This window comes from Oncorhynchus nerka, linkage group LG15 (assembly GCF_034236695.1).
Source record: "Oncorhynchus nerka isolate Pitt River linkage group LG15, Oner_Uvic_2.0, whole genome shotgun sequence".
Taxonomy (NCBI): Eukaryota; Metazoa; Chordata; class Actinopteri; order Salmoniformes; family Salmonidae; genus Oncorhynchus; species Oncorhynchus nerka.
The window spans coordinates 12,020,147-12,043,092 of record NC_088410.1 but is presented as its reverse complement, the minus strand read 5'-3'; the positions used below and the strand labels follow the sequence as shown (position 1 = coordinate 12,043,092).

At 42.3% G+C, this 22,946-nt stretch overlaps 1 protein-coding gene across 1 annotated transcript; it reads left to right on the top strand.

The window, feature by feature from the left end:
* Window positions 1–905: 905 nt before the first annotated feature.
* On the top strand, window positions 906–22,300 carry LOC115121184 (myosin heavy chain, fast skeletal muscle-like). Its single transcript, XM_065000962.1, has 40 exons — window positions 906–957; window positions 1,089–1,316; window positions 1,653–1,799; window positions 2,008–2,164; window positions 3,110–3,137; window positions 3,397–3,505; window positions 3,672–3,764; window positions 3,939–3,999; window positions 4,197–4,295; window positions 4,632–4,735; window positions 5,134–5,272; window positions 6,997–7,115; window positions 7,276–7,425; window positions 7,520–7,690; window positions 7,907–8,210; window positions 8,568–8,632; window positions 8,719–8,806; window positions 8,923–9,040; window positions 10,159–10,282; window positions 10,770–10,906; window positions 11,454–11,709; window positions 11,895–12,137; window positions 12,460–12,636; window positions 12,733–12,878; window positions 13,051–13,141; window positions 13,447–13,836; window positions 13,958–14,084; window positions 14,272–14,390; window positions 14,777–14,973; window positions 15,117–15,300; window positions 15,412–15,577; window positions 15,882–16,006; window positions 16,174–16,482; window positions 16,704–16,907; window positions 17,043–17,168; window positions 19,525–19,695; window positions 20,954–21,058; window positions 21,155–21,250; window positions 21,625–21,756; window positions 22,168–22,300. Exons 2-40 carry the CDS (start codon window positions 1,101–1,103, stop codon window positions 22,186–22,188), a joined length of 5,814 nt encoding a protein of 1,937 aa, XP_064857034.1. The 5' UTR covers window positions 906–957; window positions 1,089–1,100; the 3' UTR covers window positions 22,189–22,300.
* Window positions 22,301–22,946: the final 646 nt, after the last annotated feature.

Genomic DNA, 22,946 nt, shown 5'->3' with positions numbered 1-22,946 from the left:
ACATCAAAGTGAGCAAAGCACGAGGTAACGACCATCTACATCACAAGCATGAGGTGAGGAGACAGTTCAGATGTGTTTACAAGCTAAACAATATAAATAACAGGTGAACATATATATAAAGTTGTTGATGAGGATTAATGCCACTAAAATGGAACTAAATCAGGTCAGATTAGACTTAATGAAAACTATTTCAGGGTATTGGGGCAACATGGATTCCACTACAGTTTTAACTATTAGTAATGAAATCTCATTTATGTTAATTAATTGAAATTCAATTCGGAGACATACATTAAAAAGTCATGTAATGGGAGTGTGGTGCTCCTGGAAGTGGGAGGTGCTAGTGAGACACAGACACACAGAGGTCTCTCAGTCAATTCATGTCCTTTCCCAGAGTGGTCCATAATTAACTTTTGCTTGGTTGGCACTTCCAACCAGATATAAGGAGGCTGAGGCCCCAGCATCCATGAGTCAGATACCTTCTTCCTCTGTGGTAAGACCTCTCCACCTCCTTAGATTTTTAAATGTATATCGTCCTTGCACTCAGCATCTGAGGCAGTAGCTAACTGCACTGTTTGAATTGAGTTCTGTAAGATTTGACTATATTAAATCAAGTGGCATTAAAAATAATGTTGTTTTTATTATGTGTTTTACATCAAATCTGTGACTTTCATTTACAGTCAAAAGTGGTGCTCCTGCACTTGAAAGGGTGTTCTAGAATGTAACTGGGTTTTCAGGGGAATTTATTTGAATTCCTGACAGAATGTCTGGATGTGTAGTAAATGAAAGTTACCAGTTGCCCCTGCAGTTGAATTTGACTTGTAATGATTGAGTTAAATGTTTTCTATTCCTTTAGGGGTTCAATGACAAGGCTTTAGACTTGTGCGTTTTCACAACACTCTCATGTTTCACAGGGTCCTCCAAGAAGTACACATTCATCTGTAGGAGGGGAAAAAGAAGGTGAGACATGGTTTGAGTCTTCACATAAAAAGTGATGAGAAAATTCTGAGCAATACTGCTCACCTAACTCTGTTGACTGGGGAGGAAGCACCACAGAGTCAATCATGTTTCTTGTTTCATCTCTTTCCTAGTTATCCGTCACCATGAGTACGGACGCAGAGATGCAAGCCTACGGCAAGGCTGCCATATACCTCCGTAAATCTGAGAAGGAGAGGATGGAGGCACAAGCCGCACCCTTTGATTCAAAGAACGCCTGCTATGTGACAGACAAGGTGGAGCTGTACCTTAAGGGTCTGGTCACTGCCAGGGCCGACGGGAAGTGTACTGTAACAGTCACCAAACCTGACGGCACTAAGGATGTAAGTCTGATCTGAAAAGTATTCAAGTTCAAGTTTGTGCAATCACTCTAATTCTTGAAAAGTCAACTAAGTGCAAAAAGAAACTTCCAATGTTTTTGTAAGCAGAATATAGACTTCAAATACATCAATTTTAATGCTGCTATTTAAAAATGATATGTAATTTCTCATGATGACTAGTCAAGAATCTCCAGTTATGTGTCAGTGGGTGATAACAAAGTAGTTGGATTAAATGTGGATATATATTTTTTAAATGATTCAACTTGTATTTAATGAGCAAAAAGCATTCAGTCATGTCCAGTTTGATCTGTGTGTAATCTAGATTTCTGACTGTTTCAGGAAGGAAAAGAGTTCAAAGAGGCAGACATCTATGAGATGAACCCCCCTAAGTACGACAAGATTGAGGACATGGCCATGATGACCTACCTGAATGAAGCCTCTGTGTTGTATAACCTCAAAGAGCGTTATGCAGCATGGATGATCTATGTAAGAAACCTGAACATACAAACACACATACATGAACATAATAAATATACACATACAGTACAACACATAATTAAATGGTAGAAACCAAAACATTTTCAATACAGTAAACCACATCAGTTTACCAAGGTACACCCACATCCTCACATAAATCCAGGTAAATGTCAATCTGACTTTGTTAATCTCCTAAATTAATTATGCTTTCATCCAGACCTACTCTGGGCTCTTCTGTGCCACGGTGAACCCCTACAAGTGGCTCCCTGTGTACGATGAAGAGGTTGTCAACGCCTACAGAGGGAAGAAGAGGGTGGAGGCTCCACCCCATATCTTCTCCGTCTCTGACAACGCCTTTCAGTTCATGATGATTGGTACGATATCTCATGGATGTATGGATGGATGGTTGGATCAATCAATCACATTTATTTATAAAGCCCTTTTTACATAAGCAGATGTCAGAAAGTGCTTGTACAGAAACCCAGCCTGAAACCCAAGACACCCTAAGAAAAAACCTAGAGAGGAACCATGCTCTGAGGGGTGGCCAGTCCTTTTCTGGCTGGAGATTATAGGAGTATATGGCCATTAAGGCCATACAAGATGTTCAAATGTTCATAGATGACATGCAGGGTCAAATAATTATCACAGTGGCTGTAGAGTGTGCAATAGGTCAGCACCTCAGGAGTAAATGTCAGTTGGCTTTTGATAGCCGAGCATTCAGAGGTCGAGACAGCAGGTGCAGTAGAGAGAGAGGGAGAGTCAAAATACAGCATGTAGCACGTCAGATGAACAGATCAGGGTTCCATAGCCGCAGGCAGAACAGTTGAAACTGGAGCAGCAGCACGACCAGGTGGACTGGGAACAGCAAGGAGTCATCAAGCCAGATAGTCCCGAGGCACGGTCCTAGGGCTCAGGTCTTCCTCCGAGAGAGAGAGAGAGAGAGAGAGAGAGAGAGAGAATGCTTAAGTTCATACAGGAACCCAGCTAAGACAGGAGAATTTCACCGGACTTAAAGGTCGAAACCCAGTCGTCGTCTCTCACATGGATAGACAATCCATAAAAATTGAGCTCTATGGATGTCCATAAGTGTATATAGATCTCAAAGTCCATAAGTGCTAATGGATGGATGGATGGATGGATGGACAGATGGATAGTTGGGTGTAAAATCAAATCAAATCCAATTCAAATATGCTTCAGAGTTTTCTCATCTAGGTTAGAACAATTTGCTGGAAAATGTTCCAAAATTAAATTCATGCGCATGCAATAATGTACCCAAAATGTTGCTTGAGTATGATAAGCAATGTGTTTTTTGGTTCCAGATAAGGAGAACCAGTCCGTCCTGATTACGTAAGTTGTTTACTAAAATGTCACTTGAGGAAGTATTTCTATTGTAATAAGTTGGGTCACTTGGTGTGATGAAATACATGACATTATGAATGGATTAGAGCATCAGGTTATGTGTAATAACGAGTCGATGAAAGGGAATATTTGTTAATGATTTACTTATGTTAGAAAACAGGTATTTTTCTACGCTATTTCTTAGTGAAAGACAATCTGACACTCAAACATGTAACTAAAACCCCTCTTTCTCTGTCATATAAACCAGCGGAGAATCCGGTGCAGGAAAGACTGTCAACACCAAACGTGTCATCCAGTACTTTGCCACCATTGCAGTGTCTGGTGGCAAGAAGGAAGCAGACCCCAACAAAATGCAGGTAAGTTGTTCTTATGTTTGATTTTTAATCACATTTCAGTTTGGTTTTCTGAGCAAACTTTTTTTCCAGCTGTGAATCATGTTTCAAGAAATTTGTTCAAGTCATTGAGAAAAACAAACTTTACCACTTTTCCCGTTTCTGAGCAACTTGTGTTTGTCTCAACCAGGGGTCTCTTGAGGATCAGATCATTGCAGCTAACCCTCTGCTGGAGTCTTACGGTAATGCCAAGACAGTGAGGAACGACAACTCGTCTCGCTTTGTAAGTATGAAGGGCACACTGTGGAAGTTACCTTATATTGGAAACATGTATTTCAGTAGTTCCCTTTTGTTAAATCAATAGATGTCCAACAAACTGTAACATTTAAAGGGGTCTATCAAAGTAATATTTTAGATTTATTTGTTGACCTATTTATAACCCCATGCTCTACTACAGGGTAAATTCATCAGGATTCACTTCCAGGCTGGTAAACTGGCTAAAGCTGATATTGAAACCTGTGAGTTGGTTTTGATTGTTTCTCAACGCTTCCTAAATTCACACAGATTATTTTTAGGAGATCATATCATCAAATTTGATTTAATCTTGTGTTTTTTTCTCTCCCTTTCTCTCCCTTTCTCTCTCTCTCTCTCTCTCTCTCTCTCTCTCTCTCTCTCTCTCTCTCTATCTCTCTCCTCTCTCCTCTCTCTCTCTCAGACCTGCTGGAGAAGTCCAGAGTGTCCTTCCAGCTGCCCGATGAGAGAGGCTACCACATCTTCTTCCAGATGATGACAGGCCACAAACCTGAGCTAGTTGGTACGACAAAGTAGAGTTTTAGGGGAAATTATTCCCACCCCCATCTGTGGAACTTGTTAAAAATATTCATAGTCCACACTAATAATACTATTACAATGAGTACATCCAAGGTAACAAGGCATCTAGACATGGGACAGGTCTCTGGGAAATATCTATCAAGTAATACACTGTGATGCACTAGTCCACAAGTCTCAGTGTCCTCTTTTGATGCTATTCATTATATACTACATGTATCCTTGAGTCCATCTATTGAGTAAAGGAGGGAGAGATACTGTAAAGTTAGAACAGCAGAAATCTAAGAGATTTAACTGACAAGCTCTTCTCCGTTGTCCACAGAATTGGCGCTCCTCACCACCAACCCCTACGACTTCCCCATGTGCAGTCAGGGACAGATCACTGTGGCCAGCATTAATGACAATGAAGAGCTGGATGCCACAGATGTGAGTCAAACAAAGGGTTAACCAAACTCTAGATATGGAATGGATAGGACCACCATACACACTGAATGTACTGTGAAATTCCAACTTGCTAGGAATTTTCATGTATGTTTTAGTTTGATTCTAAATGCCTTGTGTTAGTTAAGCATGAACGTAAAGGAACTTCTCATACCTTCACACTTCGCCTTGAGGCACATACATTTAAGACATCCACAAGAGAGCGCCACTAAGTGTCCTGTGGAACTGTGTAAAACTCATTTTGTGCTGCCATCTACTAATGTGTTGGCCAAGAGTCAAATCTATCCATCCCATTCGTTCTGGAGTGAGCAGCACAGAACTGTAGCGTAACTGACCGAACTACCGTTCAGTTCATCGCTGTTGTACTTCCTCTTTAATTCCAGGAAGCCATTACAATCCTGGGCTTCACTAATGAGGAGAAGCTTGGAATCTACAAGCTGACAGGAGCTGTAGTGCACCATGGCAACTTGAAATTCAAGCAGAAGCAGCGTGAGGAGCAGGCCGAGCCAGACGGCACAGAGGGTGAGTCCCACTCACAGACACTCAGACTCAGACTCATACACAAACAGCTATTTGAGAATAAGCAATTTATATAATGATACAAAACAGTGAAGCTATAAGACAGTTTTATACGGCAATAGTTCACAATCTATATAGTTAGCTCTACGATATGACTCCTATCTCACTCTTGTGGAAATATTCTGTCTCAGAGACAGGCCCCCTTTGTACTTTGCCATCGGCCACAAATACAGTTGCACAAAGATCATTCTGACCCATAACACATGAATCACTGCTACTAGGGCACTTTATGAAACATACTAAAACGTGGTCAAGTCAAATAATTAGTCCCTCATCTGGAACGGTGATCACTCACATGTTCCACACCACCTAGAATACATATGGCCTTGAACAGGGAAGATAAAGAATACATGTTTAATCATTTTCTCTCCTTCTCCACTTTCCGAATCATACTTTAAACTACTGATAAATGATCCCATGCTTCTTGAATATATGACTTGAATTTAAGACTCACACACAGACACTGGCAGAATGTACATCTAAAGACAGGAGTGTATACATGTACTACATGTCAACATATAGTATATTCAGATTATATTTCTAGCATTAACTTTGTCCTTGTCTTATACTGTCGCCAGTGGCATGTTAGTGACACATCAGTATCTCGATTTCTAGTCTAAATGACTAAATAACATTTCAAAGTGTGCAGACCCCCACAATCAACCTAATACCCCCAAATAAACCATTTTGGACAATCCTAAATCAGTTACAGGTAACGGTTGACCACCCCTCCTCCCTTCCAGCACTCATTCTTCTGGCGTCTCTTTGTTTTCTTCTTAAGATAGCGTTGCAGTTTATCCTCACGATGGTACACATGGAACTCATGCCTGTCAATGTGGATGGCCCTTGATAATGTCCCGATTTCAATATCCCCAAGCAGACGAAACTCTCACCTGAGAATCACAACTGTTCAAACCATTTCAAATGTCAAAGAGAATTACAACTGTTTGCAAATTGGCTTATGCTCCCCCTCATATCGGCAACCTCATGGCAGAGTTACAAGGTCAGGGAGTCAGAGAACAGCAGACCAAATCTGGTGAAATGTGTATTGAAGTCAAACAACAACAGCAATACACTAATTACTAGCATTTACCAGCATTTACATATTATACTGAAATCTCACCCAGTGTCTCTAGCCTTTGAGTGATTAGGCCTCACCAGAAAGTCAGAGCAAAGGTCATTCAACACCATTAAGTGAGTGTTCTTTCCCCTTTCAGAAGAACACGAGTTATCAGTTTCCTTCAACTAGGACATCTTTCCGAGTAGGAAAACCCTCTCAATCACTACTGTAATACACATGGATCACTCTCAAACAATGTTCTGCTTTTAGCCCTATTGTAAGGTTGAGAAACATGCAAAACAAACATGATAACTTTCTCCTTATTGGAAGGCATTGTTTTCATTTTAGTCAAACAATGTTACTCTTAATAAAGAAGGATTCGTTTACATTGAGTGTTCGTCTTTAGTGGAGAATTTCCATTACAAAAGTCATGCAGGAGAGTTTTTGGAAACCAAATTCCAAACTCCAGAAATGATTTGAAATTATGAATATGGGAGAAAATCAAAACCTAACTCACAAAGAAGTTAACAAAACTATTTTGTCAGTGTGACATCAGAAACAAGTGATCTTGTGTCCCTGAGTCTGTTGTTGTTGGTTCTCTCTCCAGTGGCTGATAAAATTGCCTACCTGCTGGGCCTGAACTCAGCTGAGATGTTGAAGGCTCTGTGCTACCCCAGAGTGAAGGTCGGCAACGAGTATGTGACCAAGGGACAGACTGTGGCTCAAGTAAGACTGCCAAACACAGGATCTAACATTTTCTGAGCACCGTAATTATTTTGGGGATGAGTGCATTGCTTTTTTAAAATTGTGATGCTGTTTATCCCAAGGTCTTATCACCAGACATGGTCAATAACTAATGTATTAATTTGAGGTATTATCATTGCAGGTTAATAACTCAGTCAGTGCTCTGGCCAAGTCCATCTATGAGAGGATGTTCTTGTGGATGGTCATCCGTATCAATGAGATGTTGGACACCAAGAATCCAAGGCAGTTCTATATCGGTGTGCTTGACATTGCCGGGTTTGAGATCTTTGATGTGAGTATGAGACCAGAACAAGACAATTAGTTGTGATTGAGATGGATTACAGTCTTGTATGATGAAATTATCAATTTTAAAACTCCATCAACAGTACAACAGCATGGAGCAGCTGTGCATCAACTTCACCAATGAGAAACTGCAACAGTTTTTCAACCACACCATGTTCGTCCTGGAGCAAGAGGAGTACAAGAAGGAGGGAATCGTCTGGGCCTTCATTGACTTCGGCATGGACTTGGCTGCCTGCATTGAGCTTATTGAGAAGGTAAGATGTCTGTGAGGATTATAATGGACCTCAACAGCAAAGCTCAAATGGAGCGCTGTGTGAGATATTATCAGCATCTGACTGTTGAGATCTCAATATGTTTCCTATTATGTGTCCCTAAAGGAATATAATCCTATAACAGCATGTTTACTAATTTAATGAATGTGATCCTAAATGGAAATATCACTAATTTGATATACATCTATTTTCGTGAAGCCATTGGGCATCTTCTCCATCCTTGAAGAGGAGTGCATGTTCCCCAAGTCTTCAGACACCACCTTCAAGGACAAGCTGTACGCCCAGCATCTTGGCAAAACAAAGGCGTTTGAGAAGCCCAAGCCTGCCAAAGGCAAGGCAGAGGCCCACTTCTCCCTGGTGCACTACGCCGGCACTGTGGACTACAACATCACTGGGTGGCTGGAGAAGAACAAGGACCCCCTGAACGACTCAGTTTGTCAGTTGTACGGGAAGTCCGCAGTCAAAATTTTGGCTGCCCTGTATCCACCTCCCCCTCCTGAGGGTAAGACTAGCATCACGTCACAATATTTAATTAAGCACTAGTTACAACTCAGACCCAAATGTTCTTTAAAGTCTTAGAATGTATCACAATTTCTCAACATTTATTACTAGGTTGATTTACTCATAGACTTGGTTCATTTAATCATGTAGTAGGTCTTATTTAACATAATCTCACTGGCAGCATTTGCCTCTAGATAAGTGTGAAGTTAATCAGAGATGATCTGGTTTATAATTAGTGTGTTTGCTGAAGACAAGACCACTCTAGATTTCTTACATATTCTTATTATTTTTCTATTATTCCACCCGCTCTAGGAAATGTACTTTTCTAGTTATCTTTTACTTTTCCCCATTTGAACAGATAAAGCCAAGAAAGGAGGCAAGAAGAAGGGTGGTTCCATGCAGACTGTGTCCTCCCAGTTCAGGGTGAGCTTTTGAAATGTGTATATTCAGCCCTTTAAAAGGTGCATTGATTATCATAAATGAGAACATGGTTTGTAACCCTCTTACAGGAGAACTTACATAAGCTGATGACCAACTTGAGGAGCACTCATCCTCACTTTGTGCGCTGCCTGATCCCCAACGAGTCAAAGACTCCAGGTACAAGAAATATTGAGTTAAATATGTCATCTTATCAGTACAGTATCAGTAACCTTAACAACCCCAATCTATAACCTGTTTATTAGTATTAAAAGAGACTTGTTTTGTTTTACCAGGTCTGATGGAGAACTTCCTGGTTATCCACCAGCTCAGGTGTAATGGTGTACTGGAGGGTATCAGGATCTGCAGAAAGGGATTCCCCAGCAGAATTATCTATGCTGACTTCAAGCAGAGGTACATACGCACAAGCACACATGCACACACGCACACACACCCACACGCACACACACACAGAGAGAGAGAGAGAGAGAGAGAGAGAGAGAGAGAGAGAGAGAGAGAGAGAGAGAGAGAATGCTTAAGTTCATACAGGAACCCAGCTAAGACAGGAGGATTTCACCGGACTTAAAGGTCGAGACCGAGTCGTCGTCTCTCACATGGATAGACAATCCATAAAAATGGAGCTCTATGGATGTCCATAAGTGTATATAGATCTCAAAGTCCATAAGTGCTAATGGAGAGAGAGAAATGATTGGCACTGATAAAGAAGAGCAGAAAAGACTATCAAATAACACTGATACTGAGCTATATTGTACGATCAAACATTTGTGACAATATTATTATTTCTTTCTCAGAGAAAGAGATTTTGTTCAACAATTCATATTTAATTTCAAGATAGGGTTCATCATGATTGGCAACCCTGTTTTCAATACGAGGACACTGAGTATTTTTCTAGAATGTTGTATGAGATTGTAGATCACAATGGGAGGGATGTTGGACCCTCCTTCCAGAATCCTTCCAGATCCTTGATATCCATCGTCTGCACTCATGGACGGCCCTCTTCAATTCAAACCACAGGTTTTCAATGGGGTTCAAGTCTGGAGACTGAGATGGCCATAGTAAAATGTTGATTATGTGGTTGATGAACCATTTCCTTGTGGATTTTGATGTGTGCTTGGGGGTTATTGTCTTGCTGTAATACCCACCCGTGGCCACGTTTCAGCCTCCTGGCTGAGGCAACCAAGTTTTTGGCTAAAATGTCATGGTACTGGGTAAAGGTCATGATGCCGTTGACCTTAACGAGGCCCCCAGGTCAGTTGACGTTAAGTAGCCCCATAACATCAGAGATCCACCACCATATTTTACAGTAGGTTTGGGTTTATTTTCTTCATATACATATTTGTTTTAATCCAAAAAGCTTTTAGACCAGACAATATAGCTCAGTATTTGTGTTATTCATGTTAGACAGTCTATTTTGCTCATCTTTATCAAGGGTGCCGATCATTATGAACCTCACTGTATAACCAACCAACCAATTACAACTTGGCATATTTTAAAACTGTCCTCTCATTCAGGTACAAAGTACTGAATGCCAGTGTCATCCCTGAGGGCCAGTTCATGGACAACAAGAAGGCTTCTGAGAAGCTGCTTGGGTCCATTGATGTGAATCACGAAGATTACAAGTTTGGACACACCAAGGTCAGTCAAAACCCCCAGTAAAAGCTGACTGGAGAGATTTTATATGGTCCGGGTTTAAATTATCATTGAAGTTGTGTTTGACCACTATGTTGTCAACTATGTTTAAAATGTTAAACCCGTACCGTATCAAATCTCTCCAGGTGATCTATCCATCCTTTTGTTGTTTCTTCTTCATTTAACTAATGGAAAAGGTGGAAAAACATTGTAGTGTTTTTCTTCAGTCATTCATCACAAGTATAGAAGAGAAACTAAACTCATCATCATGTGCATTGTGTTAGAGTGGTATGGCTGCAGTTATCTGTATCTGTGTACATTATTAATATACAACTGTACAATGTCTAACAACTTAGAAACAACCTATCCCATGGTTTGGTTGCAACCATTGCAGAGTTAATGTTGTTTAAATCAATCTAGTGGTGTTGTTCCCCTCTTTTGATTCAACCCTTTCTATCTGTGGTTCCATTGACCATGTTAACCTGTGTCTCAGGTGTTCTTCAAAGCCGGTCTGCTGGGTGTCCTGGAGGAGATGAGAGATGAGAAGCTGGCCTCTCTGGTCGGCATGGTCCAGGCTCTCAGCCGTGGATTCCTCATGAGGAGAGAGTTTAGCAAGATGATGGAGAGGAGGTGAGGAATAGTAGACATCTTGGCAAAGCTTTCTGTCAACCACCTGTATCTAATGCATTATGATTACATACTGTATATGCTGTGAGTTGTTCAGAATGAGAAAGTACATCTTATAATGGTCTACTAAAGCTTTTGGGTTAATTAATTTAGTCCAGAAATGGATGTAGCAACTAATGATTCTAGCTTTATAGCTGCAGTTTGGGATTTGGCTGTTCGATTGTCATTTAAATGTGTGGTATTTACCCATATTTACCTTTAATTCTTGAAGAATATAAAATGCATCATGAGTTTAGCATAACCTGTCAGTCCTTGCATCGAGTCCGCTATCTGTGAATTTAGGAGGGGTTACATTTCCCAAGCCCCCTTCCTCAGCTGTAAACAAACAGTGGCAGGTGGTTCTGTTTTGTTGTTCATCTAATCCCATCATCTAATCACTCACCATGTAAACAAACAGTGGTGTGGGGCCCCATTTTGTTGTTCTTCGAGTCACAGAGTGTAGCTTTAATCATGTCACTCACCATGACACTCTATTCTTTCTGTCGACCAGAGAATCAGTTTACGCCATCCAGTACAACATCCGCTCATTCATGAATGTCAAAACCTGGCCATGGATGAAGTTGTACTTCAAGATCAAGCCCCTGCTGCAGAGCGCTGAGACTGAGAAGGAGCTGGCCAACATGAAGGAGAACTATGAGAAGATGACGACAGACCTGGCCAAGGCTCTGGCCACAAAGAAGCAAATGGAGGAGAAGTTGGTGGCCCTGACACAGGAGAAGAACGACCTGGCACTCCAAGTCGCATCTGTGGGTGAAAAAACAACCTTCATTACTGTCAAATTTACATTCACATGAATATACATACATATGAACACACCTTTTTATTGCCAATATTATATACTTTACATATCTCGTGAATTTCGATTGATTTGCTTTGACCTTCAATACACAAAGTGAGGCCTCTGATTTTTCCCCCTCTGTTCTGAAACCAGGAAGGAGATAGTCTGAACGATGCTGAGGAAAGGTGTGAGGGGCTCATCAAGAGCAAGATCCAGCTGGAGGCCAAACTCAAAGAGACGACCGAGAGGCTGGAGGATGAGGAGGAGATCAATGCTGAGTTGACTGCCAAGAAGAGGAAGCTGGAAGATGAGTGCTCTGAGCTGAAGAAGGACATTGATGACCTGGAGCTCACCCTGGCCAAAGTGGAGAAGGAGAAGCACGCCACTGAAAACAAGGTCTTGTGTCTTACCATAGACAGTCTAACCAAACAATAATCAACTCAAAACATAGCTTTACAGAAATGTAATTCACGTTGTACAATAGTAGAATTTCAGTTGTGGGGTACTCCCAGCATTCATTGCATGTTCTGCTCCCCCTCATTTATGACTTCCATTCAGTACACTGGCATGGTGAACACTGACATCTAGTGTTGAATATATAGTACAGTAATTGTTGATGCAGTGCGAATCTAAATTAAATTAATGCAATATATAACAAACTAAATCTCCCCTTTATAGTGGAGTGACCAAAGACTAATTTTGATGTTGCCGTTTTCAGGTTAAAAACCTGACAGAGGAGATGGCGTCTATGGATGAGAGTGTTGCCAAGCTGACCAAGGAGAAGAAAGCCCTCCAAGAGGCCCACCAGCAGACACTGGATGACCTGCAGGCAGAGGAGGACAAAGTCAACACTCTGACCAAGGCCAAGACCAAGCTGGAACAGCAAGTGGACGACGTGAGTGGAGTTTGACATTTTGGCCATGATAGTATGTAAGATTAAATTATCTTCAGTTGTTTAGATTTTAACAATATATGTGTTTTTATCTTCTAGCTTGAGGGTTCTCTGGAGCAAGAGAAGAAGCTCCGTATGGACCTTGAGAGAGCCAAGAGAAAGCTGGAGGGAGATCTGAAACTGGCCCAGGAGTCCATAATGGACCTGGAGAATGACAAGCAGCAAGCTGATGAGAAAATCAAGAAGTAAACACAAACAAATGACGACAGTATTGCCTGCTATAAATGTTGTTTTTGACTAATTATTGTAATTATGAATTAGCATTTGATTCAGTAAGGAAAGTGAATGGTATGATACTCTACCTTTACACTATCAAACCAAAACCAACTCTGCAATCAATGTGTTTGTGTCTCTTAGGAAGGAGTTTGAGACCACCCAGCTCCTCAGCAAGGTTGAGGATGAGCAGTCTCTGGGAGCTCAGCTGCAGAAGAAGATCAAGGAACTCCAGGTATAGTACAGGATATAAGCTCCAGGACAGAAAAGCACAGACTTGAATCATTTCCTGAAAAACATTATTCTGGTAGCAAACATTTTTCCAAGTGGCTTCTGATGGCTGAGTAGGTTGGAAGATGGTGGTTCTTAACATTGAGGTTTTGGCTCCTGTATGAGACACTGTCTGCTGAATATATTAGTGTAACTGGCTTTTTATTAAACACATTTTTGCAAAATATACATACTATTATTATTTTGTGAGTTTCAATTGTTTAAACTGTATTGTAGTGTTCATCCCCCTGCTCCTGTCCCCTGTTCTAGGCCCGTATTGAGGAGCTGGAGGAGGAAATTGAGGCTGAGCGTGCTGCCAGGGCTAAGGTTGAGAAGCAGAGGGCCGATCTCTCCAGGGAACTTGAGGAGATCAGCGAGAGGCTGGAGGAGGCCGGAGGCGCCACTGCTGCTCAGATTGAGATGAACAAGAAGCGTGAGGCTGAGTTCCAGAAGCTGCGTCGTGATCTTGAAGAGTCCACCCTGCAGCATGAGGCCACAGCCGCCGCTCTGCGCAAGAAGCAGGCCGACAGTGTGGCTGAGCTCGGGGAGCAGATCGACAACCTGCAGCGCGTCAAGCAGAAGCTGGAGAAGGAGAAGAGCGAGTACAAGATGGAGATTGATGACCTCTCTAGCAACATGGAGGCCGTCGCCAAGGCTAAGGTGAGTAGTGATGTTTTGATCAAGCAGTGTTGAGGAGGGTCAACTACATCACCATTCAAGTGAACTGAAGTTGACAGGAGTCACATATATAAAGTAATGATGGAACATGTTTCACTAACAGGGCAATCTGGAGAAGATGTGCCGTACTCTTGAGGACCAGCTGAGCGAGCTCAAGACTAAGAATGATGAGAATGTTCGCCAGGTCAACGACATCAGCGGACAGAGAGCCAGACTCCTGACAGAAAATGGTACCATCAACAATGAACAACAAGCCAATGCTTTCCTTCAGTAGAACACAACATGTATTAGGGGCTATATCCACATAGTTTCTACTGTACTATTCACCACCTAACATTGCCCTATGATACCTCAGAATCCATTTTCAATCTTAGAAAACAGTGACCCTATTAACAAGATGTCCCTCTGTCCCTGCAGGTGAGTTTGGTCGCCAGCTGGAGGAGAAGGAAGCCCTGGTGTCTCAGCTGACCAGAGGAAAACAGGCCTTCACCCAGCAGGTGGAGGAGCTGAAGAGGGCGGTTGAGGAGGAGGTCAAGGTAAGGGACTCAAAATGGACTCCAAGTCCACAGAGTTTATACCTATATCTTCATATAGACTGTGACTATGCCACCCTCTGAGACTCCAACCGTCTCACCACCCTCAGAGACTTCTACTGTCTCTCAACCCTCAGAGAATTCTACTGTCTCTCCACCCTCAGAGACTTCTACTGTCTCACCACCCTCAGATACTTCTACTGTCTCACCACCCTCAGAGACTTCTACTGTCTCACCACCCTCAGAGACTTCTACTGTCTCTCAACCCTCAGAGAATTCTACTGTGTTTCCACCCTCAGAGACTTCTACTGTCTCTCCACCCTCAGATACTTTTTTCCATAATTTGTTTGACTATCTCACTAATCTCTCCTTGTCTTTCATTCTCACAGGCTAAAAATGCACTGGCCCACGGTGTTCAGTCTGCCCGCCATGACTGTGACCTCCTGAGGGAGCAGTTTGAGGAGGAGCAGGAGGCCAAGGCAGAGCTGCAACGCGGCATGTCCAAGGCCAACAGTGAGGTGGCTCAGTGGAGGACTAAGTATGAAACTGATGCTATCCAGCGCACAGAGGAGCTGGAGGAGGCCAAGTGAGTCGCACGCAACTGAAAAACTCAGATATGGTTTGGATGGTGAGGGTGGTAGGGGGCTCTGAGAAAATGTTACATCAATATGTATTGTTTGTGAAAGTAAAAAAAGTTACACCATAAAACCACCGTCTGTTGTCCAACAGGAAGAAGCTGGCCCAGCGTCTGCAGGATGCTGAGGAGACCATTGAGGCGACCAACTCCAAGTGCGCCTCCCTGGAGAAGACCAAGCAGAGGCTGCAGGGAGAGGTAGAGGACCTCATGATTGATGTTGAGAGAGCCAACGCATTGGCCGCCAACCTCGACAAGAAGCAGAGGAACTTTGACAAGGTGAAAATGAATAAACCTATATTTTTTTATCAATTGTATAATTCTTTCTTATTTCTAATTTAATAACGCTTCATCTATGACTTCTCATGAAAATTTCATGGATTCTCCTAGGTTCTGGCAGAGTGGAAGCAGAAGTATGAGGAGGGCCAGGCTGAGCTGGAAGGAGCTCAGAAGGAGGCTCGCTCTATGAGCACTGAACTCTTCAAGATGAAGAACTCCTACGAGGAGGCTCTGGATCATCTGGAGACTCTGAAGAGAGAGAACAAGAACCTGCAACGTGAGCATTTGATAGCAGTTCTATTTGGCCCATGTTCGGCTAGTGTTTTGAAAATGGAGGGAACTGTAATCAAAATGAATATTACACCATTTCAGAAAAGCCATGTTCAGTATAATTTGTATATATTTTACTTGTAGTTGGTATTCCTTTGAACATTCCAAATAAGTGGTCGGCGATTAGATTTGCAAGATCCTATGAAGAGCTGTTCATTAATTAACTGTTAATATGATTTAATGTCAAGTTCTGCGCATTGGCATATCCACTGAAAACCCCCAAAGTCTAAACTTCTTGTGTGTGTGTGCAGAGGAGATCTCTGACCTGACTGAGCAGATCGGAGAGACTGGCAAGAGCATCCATGAGCTGGAGAAGGCCAAGAAGACCGTGGAGACAGAGAAGTCTGAGATCCAGACCGCTCTGGAGGAGGCTGAGGTACAAACTACAGCTGTTTGATGGGGAAAGCAGTGTTAAGCTAGCCAACGCCAGCTACAGGATAATGCTCCCTGTAATGGTGTTTAGCGTAGTCATATATATATGTATGTAATTCCTACATCTAAATGTATTGAACACATTTCGCCTGACTGCTTCTGTTTGTCCAGGGAACACTGGAGCACGAGGAATCCAAGATTCTGCGTGTGCAGCTGGAGCTGAACCAGATCAAGGGTGAGGTGGACAGGAAGATCGCTGAGAAGGACGAGGAGATGGAGCAGATCAAGAGGAACAGCCAGAGGGTGGTTGACTCCATGCAGAGCACCCTGGACTCTGAGGTCAGGAGCAGGAATGATGCCCTGAGGGTGAAGAAGAAGATGGAGGGAGACCTGAACGAGATGGAGATCCAGCTGAGCCACTCCAACAGGCAGGCCGCTGAGGCCCAGAAACAGCTGAGGAACGTCCAGGGACAGCTCAAGGTAAAGGGACTGGGACATCAGGTTCAAATACATGAACATGGAGAGGGATTTGTTTGTGAATCTGTAGAAAAGAATAGAACAGAGGAATTGAATAGAGTGAACTATGTGCTGTAGACAAGTAGGGATACTGGGGAAATTCTTCCCAGTGAACATTTCTGTCACCCATCCTATCACCTCTACTTCCACAAGTCCTAATGAACGTATGTCATTGTGAACCACAGGATGCCCAATTGCACCTTGACGATGCCGTCCGTGTCGCAGAAGACATGAAGGAGCAGGCAGCCATGGTGGAGCGCAGAAACGGTCTGATGGTGGCTGAAATCGAGGAGCTGAGAGTTGCTCTGGAGCAGACAGAGAGAGGCCGCAAAGTGGCTGAGACTGAGCTGGTAGACGCCAGCGAGCGTGTTGGACTGCTGCACTCCCAGGTATGGGTCAAAAGCCATTTCTAATGAAACTCAACCAAACAAAAAGTTTCAACACATATTGCTTTGAGAGTTTCTTTATTTCAGCATTGTAAGTTCTCTTGAGAGTCAAACAAATCATTTTGTTTAATCTTCCAGAACACCAGCCTTCTGAACACCAAGAAGAAGCTGGAGACTGACCTGGTGCAGGTGCAGGGAGAGGTGGATGACATCGTCCAGGAGGCCAGGAATGCAGAGGAGAAGGCCAAGAAAGCTATCACTGACGTGAGTCCTTGAATTACATCATCTTGATTTGTTCTTAAGGTCCAATGGTAGCTGAACTGGTTAAGAACAACAAAGATCTCAGAGGGATGTCATGATTGGTGCCAATTGGTGCATAAATTAAACACCAATTTATGCACCACGGTGAAACGACCAGTTAGGAACCAATATACACAGGCAGTTAGGAAAGCAAAGGCTAGCTTTTTCAAACAGAAATTTTCATCCTGTAGCACAAACTCCAAAATGTTCTGGGACACTGTAAAGTCCATGGAGAATAAGCTACCCACTGAGGCTAGGAAACACTGTCACCACCGATAAATATACGATAATCGAGAATTTCAATAAGCATTTTTCTAACCCTACCCTGGTCTATAGCCCTGCACCCCCAACAGCAACTTGCCCAAGCCTCCCCCATTTCTCCTTCACCCAAATCCAGATTTCTGATGTTCTGAAAGAGCTGCAAAATCTGGACCCCTACAAATCAGCTGGGCTAGACAATCTGGACCCTATCTTTCTAAATTATATGCCACAATTGTTGCAACCCCTATTACTGGCCTGTTCAACCTCTCTTTTGTATCGTCTGAGATCCCTAAATATTGGAAAGCTGCCGCGGTCATCCCCCTCTTCAAAAGGGGAGACACTCTAGACCCAAACTGCAGACCTATATCTATTCTACCCTGCCTTTCTAAGGACTTCGAAAGCCAAGTTAACAAACAGTTCACCGACCATTTCGAATCCCACAGCACCTTCTCCGCTATAGAATCTGGTTTCCGAGCTGGCCATGGGTGCACCTCAGCCACGCTCAAGGTCCTAAACGATATCATAACCGCCATCGATAAGAGAATACTGTGCAGCCGTATTCATCGACCTAGTCAAGGCTTTCGACTCTGTCAATCACCACATTCTTATCGGCAGACTCAACAGCCTTGGTTTCTCTAATGACTGCCTCGCCTGGGTCACCAACTACTTCTCAGATAGAGTTCAGTGTGTCAAATCGGAGGGCCTGTTGTCCGGACCTCTGGCAGTCTCTATGGGGGTGCCACAATTATCAGGCCGACTCTTTTCTCTGTATACATCAACGATGTCGCTTTTTCTGCTGGTGATTCTCTGATCCACCTTTACGCAGACAATATCATTCTGTATACTTCTGGCCCTTCTTTGGACACTGTGTTAACAAACCTCCAGACGAGCTTCAATGCCATACAACACTCCTTCTGTGGCCTCCAACTGCTCTTAAATGCAAGTAAAACTAAATGCATGCTCTTTAACCGATCGCTGCCCGCACCCACCCGTCTAGCATCACTACTCTGGATGGTTCTGACTTAGAATACGTGGACAACTACAAATACCTAGGTGTCTGGTTAGACTGTAAACTCTCCTTCCAGACTCACATTAAGCATCTCCAAACCCAAATTAAATCAAGAATCGGCTTTCTATTTCGCAACAAAGCATCCTTCACTCATGCTGCCAAACATACCCTCGTAAAACTGATTATCCTACTGAACCTTGACTTCGGCGATGTCATTTACAAAATAGCCTCCAACCCTCTACTCAGCAAATTGGATGTAGTCTATCACAGTGCAATCCGATATGTCACCAAAGCCCCATATACTACCCACCACTGCGACCTGTATGCTCTCGTTTGCTGGCCCTCGCTTCATATTTGTCACCAAACCCACTGGCTCCAAGTCATCTATAAGTCTTTGCTAGGTAAAGCCCCGCCTTAACTCAGCTCACTGGTTACCATTGCAGCACCCACCCGTAGCACGCGCTCCAGAAGGGTTATTTCACCGGTCATCCCCAAAGCCAACTCCTCCTTTGGCCGCCTTTCCTTCCAGTTCTCTGCTGCCAATGACTGGAACGAATTGTAAAAAATCACTGAAGCTGGAGTCGTATATCTCCCTCACTAACTTTAAGCATCAGCTGTCATAGCAGCTTACCAAACATTACACCTGTACACAGCCCACCTGTAAATAGCCCACCCAACTACCTCATTCCCATATTGTTATTTATTTTTTGCTCCTTTGCACCCCAGTATCTCGACTTGCATATTCATCGTCTGAACATCTATCACTCCAGTGTTTAATTGCTAAATTGTAAATATTTCGCCACTATGGCCGATTTATTGCCTTACCTTCCTAATCTTACTACATTTACACACACGGTATATAGACTTTTCTATTGTGTTATCGACTGTACGATTGTTTTCCCCATGTGTAACTCTGTGTTGTTTGTGTCGCACTGCTTTGCTTTATCTTGGCCAGGTCGCAGTTGTAAATGAGAATTTGTAAATGAGAACTCTCAACTCGCCTACCTGGTTCAATAAATGTGAAATAAAAAATAAAAAATACTTTTCCAGGCGGCCATGATGGCTGAGGAGCTGAAGAAGGAGCAGGACACCAGTTCTCACCTGGAGAGGATGAAGAAGAACCTGGAGGTCACAGTCAAGGACCTGCAGCACCGCCTGGATGAGGCTGAGAATCTGGCCATGAAGGGAGGCAAGAAGCAGCTCCAGAAACTGGAGTCCAGGGTGAGTTACCAGCAGGGTGGATTAGGGTGGATTGAAAGACTGATTGCTGGAAATGTATTTGATCATGTAAAATACACTGGAGCATTTTGTTATTACTTTTTCTCTCATTAACCCACCTAGATCAGGAGTTCTCTCATTAACCCACCTAGATCAGGAGTTCTCTCATTAACCCACCTAGATCAGGAGTTCTCTCATTAACCCACCTAGATCAGGAGTTCTCTCATTAACCCACCTAGATCAGGAGTTCTCTCATTAACCCACCTAGATCAGGAGTTCTCTCATTAACCCACCTAGATCAGGAGTTCTCTCATTAACCCACCTAGATCAGGAGTTCTCTCATTAACCCACCTAGATCAGGAGTTCTCTCATTAACCCACCTAGAAGAGGAGTTCTCTCATTAACCCACCAAGATCAGGATTTCTCTCATTGACCCACCTAGATCAGGAGTTCTCTCATTAACCCACCTAGATCAGGAGTTCTCTCATTAACCCACCTAGATCAGGAGTTCTCTCATTAACCCACCTAGATCAGGAGTTCTCTCATTAACCCACCTAGATCAGGAGTTCCCAAATGTCTTTGTATCAGGGACCCCTTCATAATATCAGAACACAACTCTTACTTTAGAGGGAGATATAAATATTATCCACACAGTTTTACTATGACTTCAGCAGTGCATGGTCGGACTAATGGAGTCTTGGCTGCTGGGAAAGAACATTTGACAGTCCCCTCTCTTGGCATCAGAGGGAATATTTTCCAGTTTTAAAGAATAAATTACAGTGCAATTATGTTCAAAACAAAAACATTGGGAATATATTACTCTTATGTTATGGAGTTGAGAAGAATTGGAGCCAAGACCTTCAAATAAAGTCAAGATATACAAATGTATTTATCTAGTTGTTTCATTTAAGCTTGGCGAACTTCGCGAGCCCCAATAACAGAGGTAAACTCGTAACATTAAAACAGACGAGTGGCGGCCTCTATTGGCCATACTGGTACTGCAACGTACACTGCTAAATGCATGACAAAATCGGTCAAATAAAAAAAAGAGTCCTATATATTATAACTACAAAAATAATAATAATAATAATTATTATTATTTTATTTTTTACAATTGTTGGAATAATGTGCCTACCAGTATCCCTGTGAGCCTCCCAGGCCCATGTTGTACATCTAAGGGTTAAGAACATAAATAGTGGTAGTAGTTTTACAAAGATTTGTTTCACCACCTCAAATGCCTAAATGTGTTTGTTCCACAAAGGTGCGCGAGCTCGAGACTGAGGTGGAGGCAGAGCAGAGAAGAGGTGTAGACGCTGTCAAGGGAGTCCGGAAGTATGAGCGCAGAGTCAAAGAGCTCACTTACCAGGTAAGAGAAAGTGTATTCTTCACACACTTGATACTAACACAGAGAGGTTTGTGTATAAAACTATACTGACATTGAGTCTTTGATGTTTTCCCACAGACTGAGGAGGATAAGAAGAACGTTAGCAGACTTCAGGACCTGGTAGATAAGCTGCAGATGAAAGTGAAGGCCTACAAGAGGCATTCTGAGGAAGCGGTGAGTCACTGACAAAACTGTTGCTACAGCAACAACACATCAGTCAACAATGACAATTGACAGTGCAAGTAAATTTGATGAAATTATGCACATTTCTAAATGCCTCCTATTCGTTACCAATTTATAGGAGATTAGGTGAATATTAATTTGCTGCACCAGGGGCTGGTCTAGTGATCGTGCTGGAGGCAGTGGTTTGATCCCCTGTTCTGCCACTCACTTCCTCTGCTGTATCATCCAGCTCCCTGTATACATTGTTATCCTAAATCTTGTATTTTATTTTTTAAATATCTTTAAAAACAGAACATTAATTTGCTGCCTGAAGCTTCAAACTTTAAATGCTGATGTTCTGCTCTCCCTCTCTTTTCCTCACCCAGGAGGAAGCAGCAAACCAGCACATGTCTAAGTTCAGGAAGGTTCAGCATGAGCTGGAGGAGGCTGAGGAGCGTGCTGACATCGCTGAGACTCAGGTCAACAAGCTCAGAGCCAAGACCCGTGACTCTGGAAAGGTACAGAACTGCTGCTAAACCTGTACCTGACTCATGTTCAGATATGACCACATCAACACCACCTATGATTCAATCTTCTCAGAGGTCAATACTGACCTTTTACACTGGTTCAACTGTATTTAAGATCACCAAGCAGCACATTTCAGGAAGGGCAAAAAATGAAAGGTTAATTCTGTTGGTACTTCAAAATTGAAAATCCAAGCTGAGTATTGAGCACTAAATGCTTGATATATTATATTCTATCCAAGTCTATCCATATATTAATCATGTTGATTGTTATTACTGATCCATTATATTCTATCCATATATTTATCATGTTGATTATTATTACTGATCCATTATATTCTATCCATATATTTATCATGTTCATTATTATTACTGATCCATTATATTATTTATTTCTTCTTACAGGGAAAAGAAGTTGCTGAATAAACAAGACCAAAGTATTGAAGATCAAAGTCTTACCATTTTCCTGTGATGCATAAAATATGATTTTCATGGTGAAATGTTGAGCATTGATTAAAAACATGTGGATCTACATACACTTCCTTTGTGACTGTGGATTTATTACTCAGAAAACAGCTTTTTAATAAAATAAAAATATTGTACTTTAATTAAAGGAGCAATCTGGGATTCCAACAACAGCAAAGCCTTCACATCAGCTGAGGGATTAGAATGGAGAAATGTAACCACTCAAATTCATTGACTGAGCTATGGATGTAAGGTCTGACCAGCTAAATATCAAAATTCTAGTTTTAACCATTTACACTGAGGGGAATTGGCCTATATGGACAGGGCCAAATGTAAATGTTTCTAAAAGAAAAATATTTGAGAAGAATATGCATAACCATGGTAGCAATTGAAAGGGATCACTTTGAAGATGGCTTTTTTTTTCTTAAGTGACTGAATTTTTGTATTCGAATTTTGTAACAGATTATGCACACATTCATTTGTTGCGGAAACACTATGTAAACATAAATTGAGAATTTAGTTCTGGGTTAACCAGTATTATGTAAACCAGAGGAGGCTAGTGGGAGGAGCTATAGGGCAACGGGCTCAGTGTAATGGCTGGAATGGAATGAATGGAACAGCGTCAAACATGTTGTTTCCATAGGTTTGATACCGTTCCATTTTCCATTCTAGCCATTACGATGAGCCTGTCCTCCTATAGCTCATCATTCCTGTAAAAT

Coding starts and splice junctions, on each gene's coding strand:
- LOC115121184 (XM_065000962.1), top strand. CDS start 1,101: ATGAGTACGGACGCAGAGATGCAAGCCTACGGCAAGGCTGCCATATAC. Junction 1,800..2,007: donor ATGCAGCATGGATGATCTAT/GTAAGAAACCTG, acceptor GCTTTCATCCAG/ACCTACTCTGGGCTCTTCTG. Junction 16,908..17,042: donor TTGGACTGCTGCACTCCCAG/GTATGGGTCAAA, acceptor TTAATCTTCCAG/AACACCAGCCTTCTGAACAC.